This window comes from Phaseolus vulgaris, chromosome 1 (assembly GCF_000499845.2).
Source record: "Phaseolus vulgaris cultivar G19833 chromosome 1, P. vulgaris v2.0, whole genome shotgun sequence".
NCBI classification, from domain to species: domain Eukaryota; kingdom Viridiplantae; phylum Streptophyta; class Magnoliopsida; order Fabales; family Fabaceae; genus Phaseolus; species Phaseolus vulgaris.
In genome coordinates, this window is record NC_023759.2 from 21175470 (window position 1) to 21192020 (window position 16551).

Genomic DNA, 16551 nt, shown 5'->3' on the forward strand with positions numbered 1-16551 from the left:
AAGCCATGTGTCGAACGATGGGAGGAGTGTTTGGTGGAGCGTCAGAGAAGCAGAAAGTACAACCGCTTGGAATTCTGCGCCAGTGCCACGTAGACCGGTATTGACGTGACTCCTTTAGTCTTTTCGCTGGACAAGTCTTCGCTTAAGACTGGGGGCTTGTGTACCGCCCTGGTAGTCGGAAGTGATGACGTGGCGTCAAGCTACAGTATAGGCGTGTTGACGAGATGCCAGGTTGGCAGAAGGGAAGGAAGTCGGGGGGCTCGTGAAATCGCCAGTTATTAAGTTGGCGTGCTCCGATCTCCAGTATACCAGAACCGGCGGTCACCGGGTTAAAGATGAAGTCGCCAGGTGTAAACTCAGGCGACTAAGTGATTAGAGATCGCCGAAGCAAGCACATCGCCGAAGATGAAGGTGGTGCAGATTATGAAGGCGGCCGGCGAGACCACAGGGAAGGTGTACGAAGGCACCCTAGCTCGCCAATTCCAGTAGAGATCGCGCTCCAAGTTAGCTATGCACTGAGCAGTATCATGCATAAGTAACTTAGCCAAAGGAGAGTCAGAAGCAGCGCCCAAGTCAAGGAGGCTCCAGATGATGGCACGTGTACGACTGGATGCGAGCCACGTGTCCAGATGTGTAACTGCCAGGAGAGAGAAAGTGACCAGGTATATAAGGGTTTCCCAACGAACTTCTGAGGTACGCACGTTCAGATTGTCTTCTTTACGCTTGCGAGTTCTTGAGCATACTGTGAGAGAGAACTGGTTCACGGTTCCTTTAGAGTTCTTGAGTGTTACTCTTGAAGTATTTGGTGGTTCAGTCACTGACTTGGGCGTTGGAGTGCGATCGGCCGCAGCGGCGCCGCTCTGTTCTTTTGCAGGTTCTTGAGGTGGATCGCGACGAAGGACGGAGGGTGAAGCGGTGCACACGTCGATCCAAGTTTGACGAGGCAAGTTCCAACGTTTTGGTCAACAAGCAGGATCAAATGTGTTCTCTCTCATCCTTTGATAGAGATGAATGATTGAGAAAGATTTAAAATCTAATTTGAGAGAGAAAGTTTTAAAAGAGTTTTTGCAAGATTGCTTAGAGGCTTTGCAAGTGTTCAAGAAGTGATTCTAGGAGCCCTGTGATTTCCTGAAGTCAAGTGTAATCTTCTCTTACTTAGTTTCTTGTATTTGAATTCTGATATTGTAAAACTGTTGTAAAATCCTGTAAAGTCAGTGTGATTCTGGCTTGAGGTGTGTGTTGTGTGCAAGGAGGGTGAGTAAGCTTTGTGGGATTCAAAGTCACCTCTTTGTGGTTGTGTAAGTTGTAATCTATTATTGGTTCCATAGTGAAATACTCAGTGGTTTGACTAAGGACTGGATGTAGCTCTAGGATTGAGTGAACCAGTATAAACCCTGTGTGTAATCTGTCTATCTCTATCTCTTTAAAAACTGTTTGATATTTGCTATGCTATCATAAACAACCGGTTATCTATGTATTTCAACCGGTTTATATTCTTGCTTTGCAAACTGTTATACTTGCTTTGATCTCTGTGCTAAAAACAACTGGTTATATCGAAATATTAATCGATTGCTTTTTTGTCATCTGTTTTATCTTTTCTTTTCTGTTGGCTGTTCTGATCTTTCTTTCTGTAATTCATTAAAGGTCCATTCTTAATCAATCCTTTGCGAAAATCTTTCACTAAACAATTCACCCCCCTCTTGTTTTAGCCATCAAACCTAACACCTCTGCCTTGAGTTTTAAGCTTGAGAACTTGGTTAGGTCACCAGTCATATGTTTTGAACATCCACTGTCCAAATACCACTGGTTTTTCTTGCTGTTTTTCGAATCAGATATTGATCCTTCATCTTTCATCATGAAACATAGATTGGTTTCTTCACTTTCTGTAGAAGAGCTGCTTGTTGAAGACACTTCATTCTCTTCCCAAGAGATGTAAGCTCTTCTCCCCTTGCTTCTTTCAACCTTCTTGTTGGCTGTTTTTTCTTTAGTTTGATTGTTTGGACAATCCATCTTAATATGTCATGTGAACACAACCAAAGCAAGTATAGTTAGAAGAATTAGATTCATTCGGTTTAGGATACCTTCTTTTCTGTTGAGTCCTATCGTTGCCTTTCTTCTTTAGGAATCTGCTGAACCGTTTTGTGAGTAGACTTATTATTTCATCTTGTTCAGCATTTTCTGTCTCCTCACTGATATCATTTTGTACACTTGCTTTCAATGCAAGTCCCTTAGTTTTCCTTTCCACTGTTTCTTGCTCTTTAAGCATTTTAAGCTCCAGCTCATGCTCCATTAATTTTCCAAACAGTGCAGCAGTGGACATCTTTGACAGATCTCGGCTTTCTGAGATTGCAGTTACTTTGGGTTGCCAGCTCCTATCAAGACATTTCAACACCTTTATATTGAGCTCTTCTTTGTCAAACTCTTTTCCCAATCCAGTAAGATGATTTACAATGTGGGTAAATCTATTTTAATGGTTTCTTTAGGTTGCATCCTGAAAAGCTCATATTCTTGAATGAGTGAATGTTTTCTTGATCTCTTCACATCATCCGTTCCCTCATGAGTTACCTCCAAAACCTCCTACATTTCCTTAGCAGAGTTGCATTGAGATATTCTGAAGAATTCATCCATTGTCAATGCAGAGGTTATGATGTTCTTCGTTACTTAATCAAATTGAGCTTTCTTTCTCTCACTTTCACTCCATTCAGACCATGATTTCTTCACTGTTTCATCCTTGACAACCTGCATTGGCACAAAAGGTCCATCGACCATAGCCTCCCAAATACCAAAGTTAATAGATTCCATGAAAATTTTCATTCTAATTTTCCATAAAGCATAATTCATCCCACTGAACCCTCAGCAAAAAGTAATTTAAACTCAGACATATTGCAAACAAACTTGAGTAAAATACAAGTTCTAGCTCTTGATACCAATTGTTGGGTTCAATAGTGTCAAAGTTCAAGAGAGAGGGGGGGGGGGGGGGGGGGGGGGGAGGGGGGGTGAATTGAGCTTTTAAAACTTTACCATAAATTCTGTCTTTTTTGCAAAACAGAGAAAAAGAAACTATTTATTTAGCAATGAACAAATTTATTTTTATTCTGCTTAGTGTATTAAGACAATTATATCAGTTATGTGATTTTATGATATTAAGCAAGTTTATTAGCAAGCAATGTTCACATTAATTTCCATAGCATAAGATGTGAGTGCAAATTCAGTAAAATACAACCCTTGAATACAAAGTCAAACTTTTGATTGAAACTTGTCAATTAATTGAGTCAACTTTCACAGAACAATGAACTGCAATTATATTCAACAGCCCATACAGATTTTCACAAAAGTTTCAAACTGATTCTCCAAAAATCAAGAACAAGATGAACAAGTCCAGAAAGAACAGATTTAATTTATGTCAGATTAACAAATGAATCAGTAAAATAGTGCAGAGATGAAGAGAGATTAAACACAACGAGATGGTTCACTCAAATGAGCTACATCCAGTCTCACCTAATTCAAGGTGACATCCACTAAAATACAATTCAAAACAATTACACAACCACTGTTCTTGAACCCTACAAGAATATGGCACACCTTACTGAAAAACTTTATTCCAGCACACACAACTCTTCAAGAAACCCTATCAAGAAGAGTCTTACAATCACACTTTACAAAGAAATGAAAGATGAAATGAATACACCTGGAAAGAGAATGCAGAAATCTGACTTAGACCAGTAGAACAAGTTGCACACACAGTAACAACACCTCCAACCAAGCCTTAGAACCAAGCAAGAACAAACACAGTTTCTATTTTTCAAAAATCTTTTAAGAACACGTGTTGATTCTTTGAAAATTCTCAATCTCAGTTTTAAAACTTGTTTTCTCAACATCTCTTTTTAGTCAAAACCAACTCTCCTTTTATAAGAAACATTTTATAACAAACTTTTAAAAAACAGTTTAAAGCAGTTATAAAAAGAACAGATTGAAAATAAAATGAATAGATTTATTTTCAAAAGAAAAGAGAGCTTTTGAAAAGATGCAGCTTGGTTACAAGAGACCTAAGTCAAGCTTCTTGGTGCAAAGATAAAGATGTGAAAACCTCTTAAGAAACAGGCACCAGAATAAAAAGAATTTATTCATTTAAGAATGAACAAATTTATTTTCAAAAGGATAACAAGAGATATTTGAACATATGAAACCCAATCGTTTTGATAGTATGAAGACTGAGTCAAGATTCTTGATGCACAAACTAAGGTTATCAACAATTTTTCGCAAAACATCAGTTTAAGAAAGAATCTATTTAATTAAGAAAGAATAGATTCATTTTTTGTGCTGTAAAGTATATGTTGGCAAAACATGTGAAAACATTTTTAGAAAGCATTGTGCTTGCTCTTCACATGTTTAAGGGTTACGAGGTGGGTCATGATGCAACAAGCTCACTTTAAACAACCTCTAATCTAAACACAAGACAACCCTTAAAGACAAACTCAAACACAAAGCAAAATACACAATTGGCTTCATCAAACACTGTCTTGAAGGGAGCAACATCCATCTTCAACACTGTTTAGAATCTTGCTCAACCTACAATCACAAGCAGAAATAGAAATACATGATAATCTATTCCAGATTAATCAGGCACCACAAACTAGTTTCCACTAGGTTATTTCCAAAGAGGAGCATCAGCCAAATCAGTGAGAAACCAGTCAAACAAACATAGGTGCAGTAGGAGAAAAACAATCGGTTATTTCGCAGGAATAATCGGTTAAAAAATCTAATAGAGTTTATAGCAACAACATAAACCAGTTAGAGTAATGTTCAAGCAAATGTGCAAGCAAAATAGATGCATATAGAAACATTACAACCGAAAGCACACTTCTCCCCCTATTTGTCTTCACAAATAGAGTTAAAGAAGGATTAAAAACAGCATAAAAGAAAAAGAAATTGTTCAGAAAAGTAAACCAAAATTTTAAATGAAGGCTTTAAATTGTCTTCATTCATCCCTTCCATATTGCATATCAAGTAGTTGGTTTTGCACATCCTCAATTTGTTCATCCAAGGTCTGGAACCTTGAATCCATATGCTGGAACCTTGATTCACATAGCTCATGAAGCCTTCTCTGATTTTCAGCAAAGTTGTCCATCCTACTTACCATAAGTCTTTCAAAAGGAGACATTGAAGTTACCCTATCACTCGTGTGATCAGAACATGGATCAACTTCATATGCACCAGCAACAGGTTTTTCTGTGTTTGCTGAAGCTACATTCTCTTCTTCAGCATGAGTTCCACTTGGGCCAGCTTGATCTCCATCCTTGCTTACCCACCAATCTTGGTAAACCCCATTTTTCTTAGGGAACCACTATTGATTTCACTTGAAGGCTTTACAATCTCATCTAGTGCTTCTTCTACGTCTACTTCAAAATAATGTAGAATTTTAGAAATTAAAATGGTATAGGAGTAGTGGAAATCACTTAACCTTGTTGCCTTTTGCATATGGTCTTTGAAGATGTGGATCCAATTGAGCTTAACCATGTTCATGATACAGTAGATTAGAAGCAATCCTCTTCTGAGAGAGTGGAATGATTGTTCCCCCTTGGTGTGACAATCCAAGAAACAATGAAGGCAATGAGCCTTTCATCCAGCTTCAACCCTCCAACAGAAAAAATTCTCACATTTGAGAGAGGATTCTTGAGACACTCTTGTAGAATTGCATTTTGTTGAACTCTTCTATCACTCCAAGATTGCCTTTGTTGATTCTGTACCGTCCCGTCCCCGGGCGTTGACCAAAGGTCAAAGTGAACGTGTGGTAGGACCCCTCGTGGGACCCAAGGAAGAAAGTCAACAGATTGACCGACTGAGGCATTGCCAGGTTAATACGTCGCCAATAGGGAGCGTCACCTTGCTAAGGCGTCGCCTAAGAAAGGCGTCACCGGGTTAAAGCATCGCCAAGTAAAGGCGTCGCCGGGTTAAGGCGTCGCCAAGACAAAACACCAAGCTAAGACATCGCAAGGAGGCTTCGGGCCTCGATAGTTCAGAACAGTAACAAAGAGAAGAGAAAGGTGGCCTCAGGGCCATAAGTTCTAGTACCAGTAGGGGGTAACCTGACTCGTGAAGTATCCACGCCACTGCTGGGAGACCCTGGGACAGATACGACCCATGAGAGGGCCACAACCAGGGGAGAACCACGTGCATGGTACGAGAGAAAGGTAGATACACCCCTAGGGCGAGTGATTCGAGCCTGGGGCGCATGAGTCGGCGCCCAGAAAGTCACCCCATGCGCCAGATGCACTTCAATGAAGGAGGACTCACACAATGGATTAACCCTAAGTTGGGTTACAGCGCTGTGAGGCCCTCCGCACAGAGTAACGATCAAGTCAGAAGGACACGTGGCAATTAGCACGCGCTCATTAAATGTTTCAGTGAAAGTTCGCCAAGGTACGCGTTAATTCAGTTAAGATTCGAGAACATTTTTATACACTTTCAATGCGCTTCAACGCGCTTTAAATGCAGAAGGTATATAAAAAAGGGCCTTGGGTGGTTTGATGGGGGACCGAGTTTTTTACCTAATTCTCGGAGCCTACACAGAACACAAACCCTATTTGCTTTTGCTGCGCACCCACTGTGAACACAAGGCAATTAGGGCAACCCAGTTTTAGTATTCCAGCACAGTTACTTTCGACCACCTTCAGAGGGTGTGTCACCTTTGATGTTTCTCACTAGCTGACTTGATCGTCGGAGTGCAAACGGTCGCGAGGGCGCCCCTTTGTTCACTTCTTTTCAGGTATCACGGACGGAGCATAACGAAGGTGCCCTAGCTCGCGAGGACGAGCCACGCGCAAAGACGATCCCGGTCAACCGGCGGGAAAAGATTCTTAATCCAAAGTATTTTAATCCAGTTATGGCAGTCCAAACCTCATTGGTGATTTCAATGTCCACCCCTTCACATGAGAGTTGGGAATATTACAAACGAATTGAAGGTTTGTGTAGAATACCTTCACCAAATCTGGATAGATATTTCCAGACATCTCAAGGAATCTCTTCAGCCTTTGCTCCTTCAATAAGTTCCTCACCACAGTGAGGTTCGCTGTTTCATCCAAGTGAAGGAAACAAATTTTGGAGTCTTGACAATTTTCCTACTTGTTTCATGTAGGAACTGTTCAATTAGTTCAAATTCTCCTGAAAACCAGCTTTCCAGTTTTCCTCCACAACTTATTGCCCTTGTGTTCATCCTCTTAGACGATGGAGGTGTTGATCCCATGCTTTAGTTAAAGAGAGAGAATGTGGGCAAACTGCAGAATAAATTAGTGTAGAGAGGAAAAACAAGTTGTTTCTTGTGAATAATAGCAACTAGTAACCACACATATATAACCACATAAGTAAGTAAAGGTTTTAGCATTTAGTGGGTTAAATTCATACTGAAAAGGAATAAAATCAGAGGCAATAAAGTAGTCTGACATATCCTAATAGAAAGAACACAAAAATCACATGTTGATTTGACCAAACTTAAAGGAATTTTAATTTCCAATGTTTAGAAGAATATATTCCATGAAGAGCAGTAATTGAAGAGAGAGTCCATATTCAAAGTTTTAATTAATGCGTTATTGACCATAAATCTCACTGAGATTGATTAGAAAAGCAAATCAAAGCACAGAGAATTAAAACAGATTTGACCAATGCTGACAGGGTTGAAACAATCAGTTAAATTTTTGCAATAGTTGAATAAAGCTTGGAAAACTAAATTCTTTTAACAGAAATTGAACATACTGTTGAAGATGGTTGTTGCCCCTTCAAGATTGTGTTTGATGAAGACTTATATGTACATTTCATTTGTATTTTGCTTTGCTTTAAGTATGTCTTAGGTAGTGCTTAGAGGTTGTCTAAGAGTGGGCTTTTTGCTGAGTAACTCACCTCATAATCACTGGCCATGTGATAAGAACAAGCATAAGTTTTCTTAAACTGTTTTTCACATGTTTTACAAAAAACACGTTTACTGCATAAAAATAAATCTGTTCTTTTCTAAATAAACAGATTCATTTTTACACTGATGCCTTGGCTAAGTCTTGTAAAAATTAGATTTTGTGCATCATGTATTTTGACTAAGTCTTATATCTTTCAAAACGACTGAGTTTTAAATAGTTAAACTTTCTCTGTTTTCGTTTTGAAAAATAAATCTGTTCATCTGTAAATGAATAGATTCTTTTTGTCTCTGGTGCCATGTCAAGCTTAAACGATTTTCAGTTTTATCTCAGCACCAGAATGGTTGACTAAGTCTCCTCACTTAACAAATTCTCTAACTGATTTTGAAAATAAATCTGTTCATTTTATTTTCAATCTGTTCATTTTATAACAGCTTTAACTGTTTTTCAAAAATCTGTTATAAGTTGGTTTTCTATAAAATGCAAACTTGTTTCTGAGTTTAACAATCGTTCATACATTTGCAAAAACAAGTTTTGACAGCAGAGAATTAAGTGTTTACAAAGGATTGGCATTTGTTCTTCAAAGATTTCAAAAATCAAAAAGTGCTTGTTCTTGTTTTGGTTCCAAAAGCTTGGTGTGAGGTGCAGCTACTGTTCTAGCAATCTTGCCTACTGGTTTAAGGCAGATCTTTCTATCCTCAATCAGGTGTAGTCGTTTCACTTCTCATTACTTGTAATAGTTTGGTTGAACACTCTTCTAGATAGGTTTTCTTGAAGAGTGTGTGTGTGTGAGCTGAAATAGGTTTTTTTCAGCAAGAGTACCTAAGTTCTTGTAGGTTTCAAGAACAGTGGGAATTGTACTTGGTTGTACTGTGTTTTAGTGATTTCCACCTGGTTTTGGTGAAGACTGGATGTAGCTCAGTTGAGTGAACCAGTATAACTGCTTGTGTTCATTCTCTCTCACTCTCTGCAATTTCGTTTCTGCATAATTGATAAAACAGCAAAGAAATAAATATGTTCAATTGAAAATAAATCTGTTCTTTCTGGGCACTGTGCATACTGTTCTTAATTTCTGAAAAAGTTGTTTGAATCTGATAAGAACATATAAAATCTACTAAAAGCCACTGGAACAGATTGACTGTGATAGATTGCTCAAGAAATTGTCAAAGCTATTAATTGAACCTTAAACAATTGCTTAAAGCTGAGGCTTGTTGTTCTGTGATTCATTGTTCTTAATTTCTAGAAAACTGTTTGGTTTCAATAAGAACACTGATAATCTGTTAAAGACTAATAAAACAGGTTGTGTGTGATAGATTGTCTCACTAATTGTCAAGCCCTTAACTGAACCTAAATCACACGAATTGGAACTAAGGTTTGTTGTTTTTGTGTTTCACTGTTTTTCAATCTGATATCTGTGTGTGTGCATCTGGAAAATCTATCTGCATAATCTTGTGATTAACCTTGCTGTATTAAAAGTTTTTCAAACAAAAACAGTGCTGAAATAAATCTGTTCATTTTCACATAAATCGATTTATTTTCTGTAAAATTGTGTTAAACACTGTTTCTGCGAGAAAGTTTTAAAAGGTCAATTCACCCCCCCTCTTGAACTTTGGCACTATTAAACCCAACACATACAAGGATTCATATTAAAGCACACAGTTTTTATATTAAAACAAAAGGAATAAAAAACAAAATAATCCATAACCTTAAAATGAAAATACAGAATTAAATTTAAAATTGAATGTTCAAGCATAGGAAGAACAAAGAATTATCGTTCAAGTTTATAATACACATTTGAAGCAGTTCATAATTCTAGAACTAAGGCATTGTCTTGCTTATTTGCATCCATGAAATCCTGATTCTACAGATCCTTCATGTGGAGACAAAGCTCTACAAAAGAGAGCTTATCAAATAATAAGATTTGATCCCTTAAAGAACTTGGGACCTTTCATGTTAGATTTATCTTTAGAACCATCAATATTTCTAGGAATCCATTTCAAAATACCTTTAGGAACAAGAATTTTACGAATTCTATAGAACCTAACAAAATGACCTCTCTTCATACAATAAAAGCATGTAACAACCGGTTGTTTCGATCTTTCAATTCGTTGATTTTCTGGTACTATTGAAAATGGTTTTGAAATCCCATTATTTTTGCTTTGTGGATAAAATCCTAAACCTGCTTTTCCAAAAACACAATTTTGAGATGCAAGAACATTCTCAAAGTTGGATTTTCCAGTTGTAAGCATATCCATAGTTTTCACAAGGTAGTGAACCTTCTTCTCAAGAGATTCACAGTTTTCACAAAAACTTGAGTCACACATGCAATAAGTATTCTTGTAAATCAAATCCAAATTTTCAAAATCAACTTTAGAATTTTCCAACTCTTCTTCCAGAGATTTAACTTTGTTTTCAAGCCAGTTATTCAATCCTTTCAACCGGTTGTTCAAGATAACCAATCTATTACCTTCTTCATGTGTTTCATTAAATGCTACAAGTAGTTGGTAGTAGTTGTTACCTTTGAATGAAGAAGATGAGCTTACACTACTTGATGTTGATGCCTTTAAGCATAGATTTGCTTCTGCATCTTCTGAAGAGCTAGAGGAGGATACCTCATTATCATCCCAAGCTATGTAGACTTTCTTGGATTTTCCTCTCCTTTCTCCTTTGAAATCAGTTTTCTCCTTGCTCTCATTGTTAGGACACTCAGCCTTGATGTGTCCCTGTTCTCCACAACCAAAATAGGTATATTTATTAGGATTGAAATCATTCAATTTCTTGGAGTTGTACCTTTTTTGGGATTGGCCTTTGCTGTTCTTTTTCAAGAACTTGTTGAACCTTATTGATAGCAAACTCATTGTGTCTTCTTCACTATCACTGGAATCTTGATGCCTTTTCCCGTGTTTGTCTTCACTTTCTTGGACAACCAACTTATTCATTTCAAGCTCGTGTTCCCTTAGCTTACCAAATAGTGAAGCTACTGTCATGGATTTTAGATCCTTTGATTCAGAAATGGAAGTCACCTTTGGCTGCCAAGACCTATCAAGACACTTTAAAATCTTTATGTTCAGCTCCTCTTTGTCAAAGCTTTTTCCAAGGCCCATTAGGTGATTCACAATGTGAGAAAAGCGTTTCTGCACATCAGAAATTGTTTTCCATTTCTGCATTCTGAATAATTCATATTCTTGGATGAGAGCATGCTTTCTTGCCCTCTTCACATCATTGGTTCCCTCATGTGTGACCTCGAGGATATCCCACTTTTCTTTTGCAGAATTGCATTGTGAAACTTTGAAAAATTCATCACAACTTAAAGCAGAAGTTATAATATTTTTTGCAATCCAATCAAACTTTGCTTTCTTGCTATCAGCCTCAGTCCATTCAGATCGAGGCTTATCAAGAAATACATCATCCTTTTTTACTTGAGGAATAAAAGTACCATTTTCAATTGCTTCCCAAATTCCCTTATCTGTGGAGTGCATAAAAATATTCATCCTAACTTTCCAAAATTGGTAATTGACACCACAAAACAATGGTTGTTTATTTATAGCAGCATCTTCCCCAAAAGGTAGTTTATCAGCCATGAAGATTGTTTTAAAAAGAAAACAAAACTTGAATAATTTTGAAAAAATATTTTCGCAAAGATTGGCTAAGAATGAAGATTTATCAACAATCACAGAAAGAACAATCAAGGAAGTCAAACAATCAAAGCAATTAAAACTGTTTGCAGAAAAACAATCGGTTGAAATTTTGTTTTCACCAGTTGTTTATAGCAGCAGAGACAAAAATCAAATCAAACAGATTATAATGAGTGAGAGAGAGAGAGAGATTACACAATCAATTTATACTCTATAGATTACACCTGGTATTTTAGGAATCCCAGAGCTCCTAAGACCAGTTCTTGAACCAATGCACAACCTTAGACAATCTTACAAACTTTGAATCAAATCTCTTCTCAAAAAAACGTTTTCAATCTTACTTCTGTGTGGTTTTTAATATAAACGGAAACCATATTTATAACTCTTATATCTAGCCGTTTTAGGCAGTTAATCATGAGCCAAAAACAATTTTAAATCAGTTGAAAACAGATTTAACATGTTTTTGAAAAGTTGTTAAGAAATGTGACAATCAACCGGTTGAAATGTCGTTTTAACCAGTTGAATTGGTTTTGACAATTAGTCAACCAAGTCAAAATCAATTTTCAAAACCTTCAAACAGCTATTTTTCTCTTATCTTAGAAAAATATTTTTCTCTTTTAAAACAAATTGATTCAGCTTGTGCATAGGATTAAGAATGAACTTTACACAAATTCTAAACACCCTAGAACTAAGCTTCAATCAAGGCAGCATAGCATCAAGCTCTTATCACAGTTTTGGTTCCATCAAAGCTTCCATGTTCTATAGCTCCTAGTCGTCCTCCTCAGAGGTTGGGCCTGGTCAGTAGGCGTCCTTTCTCCTAGGTCCACATAAATTTATAAGTTGTGCAATCTTCTCAGAGTGAGATTCAACCAAAAGGTGTGATTTGTTTGGAGGTGATAATCCCAATGGTCACTGTTCTTATCAAAACAATTTATCTAAAGTAGAAGTAAATTACATGGGTAATTAGGGAAGACAAGGTTGTTAGAATTAAAACAAGAGGGGGGTGAATTGTTTAATGAAAGATTTTCGAAAATACTGGACAAGAATGAAGATTAATGAAGAAGCACAGAAGAAGCAATCAGATCAGCCAAGAAAAAAAATTGTTTTTAATTGATTCCAAAAAATCAATCGGTTGTTTATGGGAATCAACCGATTGTTTTTATCAGCAGTTTATAAAAACAAAGTTCAAACAATTTTAAGGAGTGAGGGATAGAGAAATTCACACAAGAATTTATATTGGTTCACTCTTAACCTAAGCTACATCTAATCCTCAACTAACCACTAAGAAATCACTATGTAATCAACCCTAGATTACAAACACACAAACATCAAATAGGTGATCTTGAACCCGTCAAGAACACTCACCCTCTTTGATACACAATTCACCATAAGTCAGAATACCCTTTAACTGTATACACCATCACCTTACACATTTTACAAATATGAAAACAAATACAAGTAAGAACAAGAAAGATCACACCTGATATAGAAGAATTACAACAGTTCCTATTCCACTCTTAACCAAAGCAAAGCCTTAAGCATTCTTGCAATCTTGAAAAACTTTAATCTTTTTGGTATTCTTATCTCTCTATATTCAGAGATGTAAACACCAGTTCTATAGTCTCAAAAATATTCGTTTAAAACTTTTAATCAAAGGCCAAAACAGTTTAAAATCATGGAAAACATATTTACAAGTCTTAACAAATTTTGTTAAGCTTTTTCAAATAATAATCGATTGAAAACTCGATTCAACCGATTTAATTAGCCTTGACTGTTAGGTCAGCCAATTTTAGCATTTTTAAATCCTTTTCAAAACCACTAAGTGCAAAACAATCGATTGAAACGATAAATCAACAGGTTTTTTTTCACTACTTTGAAAAACACTATTCTTTTGAAAGAACATGATTGATTCAGTTTTGGATTAAGCTAAGAGTGGATTGACAAATTCTAATCTACCCAAACCCCATGCCCACAAGCAGCAACCTAGCCTTCAAGCAAACTGCATGGGTTTGGAGACATCAAAGTTTTAAGTTCAATAAAGGTGGTTTCTCCAACAACAATAATTATTTTCAAGGTTGGAGAAGCAATCAGAATCAAAATTTTGGGTGGAAACAAAATAATAGTCCATCCAATAAATAAGGTCTCATCCAATAAGCAAGGTCCCCTTCCAACAACAACAACAACTCAATTATCCTTCAGTTCCTGAAAAAATGAATAAATTTGAAGATACCTTGAAAAATTCATGAAAGCTACTATGGTCGGTCAAGAGAATAATATGGCGGAAAACAAAAATTTAGAAACTTAGGTAGGAAATATTGCCAAACAGTTAGCAAAGGGACGAAGTGGTTAGTTTTTAGCCAACACCTAGACCAACCCAAAGGAACATTACAATACAATTACCACTAAAAGTGGTAGAATAGCAGGAGAAAGGGATGGTGATAATTTAATTGTTGAAAAAAGAAGGAAAGATGAGAGTGAGAGAAAGATGAAAAAGAAAGAGAGAACAAAAGAAGTGAGAGGGAAAAGATAGAGAAAAAAAGTGAAAATAAGGAGAGATGTGTTATTGTAAAAGTTTTATCATATCCGCATGCTCCTTCAAAAAAAGATAAGGAGAGAAATGTTTTTTATAATTTGATTCCTCAAAAATATTTTGCAGGAACTCTGAATTAGAGATTAAACCCACCAAGATGGTACTAATATTAGCAGATAAATCAATTAAAAATCCTTATGGTGTGGTTGAAAATGTTCTTGTTAAGGTGGATAAATTCATATTTCCTAAGGATTTTCGTTTGATGGACATGCAAGAAGATGAGGGGGTTCCCTTGATACTTCGCAGACCCTTCATCAAGACTGCTAGAATCATAATTGATGTTGATGAGGGAAAACTTAAAGTAAGAGCTCGAGATGATAAGGTAACGTTTTATATTTTTTATGGTTTAAAAAATTCTAATTAAAGGAAGGAATGCTTACAAAGAGATTCAACAAAGGAAGCGTTTCCTTATACTAAAGAGCAATTGGACCATTCAAATTTAATTGAGAAGTTATACATCATCACATTCCAAAGACAAAAGAGCAAGGTAAAGTCCAACAAGAGGCGACTATAGAAAAAGTTGAATATAGACTAGAGAACCCCTAATGCTTAGAGAGGCTAAATTACAAAAAAAGGTTGAAGAAAAAGGGGTCAAGATTATGGGTCATCAATGAACTCAAGACTGAGTGAACCTTGGAACTTGAAACCCATATTCGAGAAGGACAAAAGTTGTAACTAGAAAATTGTTGCAACAAAAAGGTCATCCACCTTGATAAAAACAATTGTCAAGCTATATGACGTTAAATAAAGCGCTTATTGGGAGGTAACCCAATATTATTATTTTTTATTATTCTGGTTAATTACTTTAGTTTGTTGTTAGGATAGGATTTATGCTTTTTCATAAAAATTTGAAAAGTTTCGTGTCAGGAATCTCACCCAAACGTGATATACCATGCCCAAGCGAGTTGAGTTTAAAAAGTTGGGTGCTCTCTGGAGAAATCTCGCCCAAGCGAGATTCCACTTACAATGTTTTTAAAAATGCAAAAAATGACTCATTTGCCCCAAATTTTAGAAACCCTTGGTGAGAGTTCCCTAAATTGCGATTTTGCTCTCTAAGATTTGTGCTCATTATCAATTTTTTCTCTTCCAAGTCCAATCTCTTGCTCAATTTGTGCTATGTACGTTTTTCTGTATCTATTTTATGCCTTAATTCCTCTTTCAAACCATGAATTAATGTTTTTTATTACAATTTTTGGGGATTTTGGTGTTTTAGGGTTTATAATGAGTGTCTTAAAATAATGATATAAATGTGATTGCATAACATTGGTAGATGATTGTGGAAGTTTGTTTCTAAGTAGGATTGGAGTGGAACCATTGATCATACATAAGTTTTCAACAATATTGAATTGCAGCATTATGACAATCCCTTTCACATATTTAGGAATCGCCAAAGGAGGAAATCATAGGACAAAGGAATTTTGGAAAGGAATGATAAAAAAATAAAAAAGAGATTACTAATAATTGTCATATTTCAGTAATATTTCATATTCAAATACAAGTATTTATGGATATTAATTGATAAAATAACTATAATATAAACCCTAATTTATGAATTTAAACATTTTTACATATTTTGTGATTATAATATGAATAAGAACCCAAATTTGTGTTAATTTCAATATTCTAGGGGAAAATGGAGATGAAAGGGCAAAATGAGAATATATAAAGATAAAAAGGGAAAGCTGGAACGCTCCAACACTCGCCCAAGCTCGCTAAGCCAGAAACTTCCAGAGGATCTAGCCCAAGCGAGCTCAGTTACGCCCAGGCGAGATCACTTCAGAGACGTTGGGCTTGTTTTCATCCAACTCGCTTAAGCGAGCCCAATCATGCCCAGGTGAAAAGTCACTTAGCCCAAGCCTTACTGGGTTAAATATGAGACATGAGACACAACCCTAAACATCATTTGGAGAATAAAAGGAGATAGAAAATCCTAGAGGAGGGTGCCGTAAAGGAGAAATATCTTGGATCTTCTTTTCTTGCTTTCCATATTTGTAATGGCAAACATGAGTGGCTAATTCACCCTTTGGGATTTAGAGTAATTTGTTCAAACCCTTACGTATTGAGATGAAATTTAAATATAATATTTTGTTCTTGATTGATTGATTGGTATTGTCATTTTATTCATAAATCTTCTTTACCATGATTTTGATCCTTAGATTTGACTGAACAGTACTTTTATGTTTCTGACCTAAATGATAATGCTTCACATATTTGAATGTTAGGAATAGATTTGAAATGTTATTTGTTATCAACATCTAATCATAATGATAAAGAGTTTTTATAAATATGCGAAAAATCAATATAAATGAATTTTATATGGGCATCAACATCAATCAAAGGATAGAATATTATTATGCTTTTCAAAATAAAAAATAGTGAGAAGAATGAACCTCAATCCCAATTTTCCAATTGAACCAACAATCTC

The 16551-nt window shown here is 36.2% G+C and overlaps 1 protein-coding gene across 1 annotated transcript; it reads right to left on the bottom strand.

Annotated features, from left to right (window-relative positions):
- Window positions 1-9808: 9808 nt before the first annotated feature.
- LOC137815668 (uncharacterized) lies at window positions 9809-11482 on the bottom strand. The gene has a single exon (XM_068618780.1). It carries the CDS (start codon window positions 11480-11482, stop codon window positions 9809-9811), a length of 1674 nt encoding a protein of 557 aa, XP_068474881.1.
- Window positions 11483-16551: the final 5069 nt, after the last annotated feature.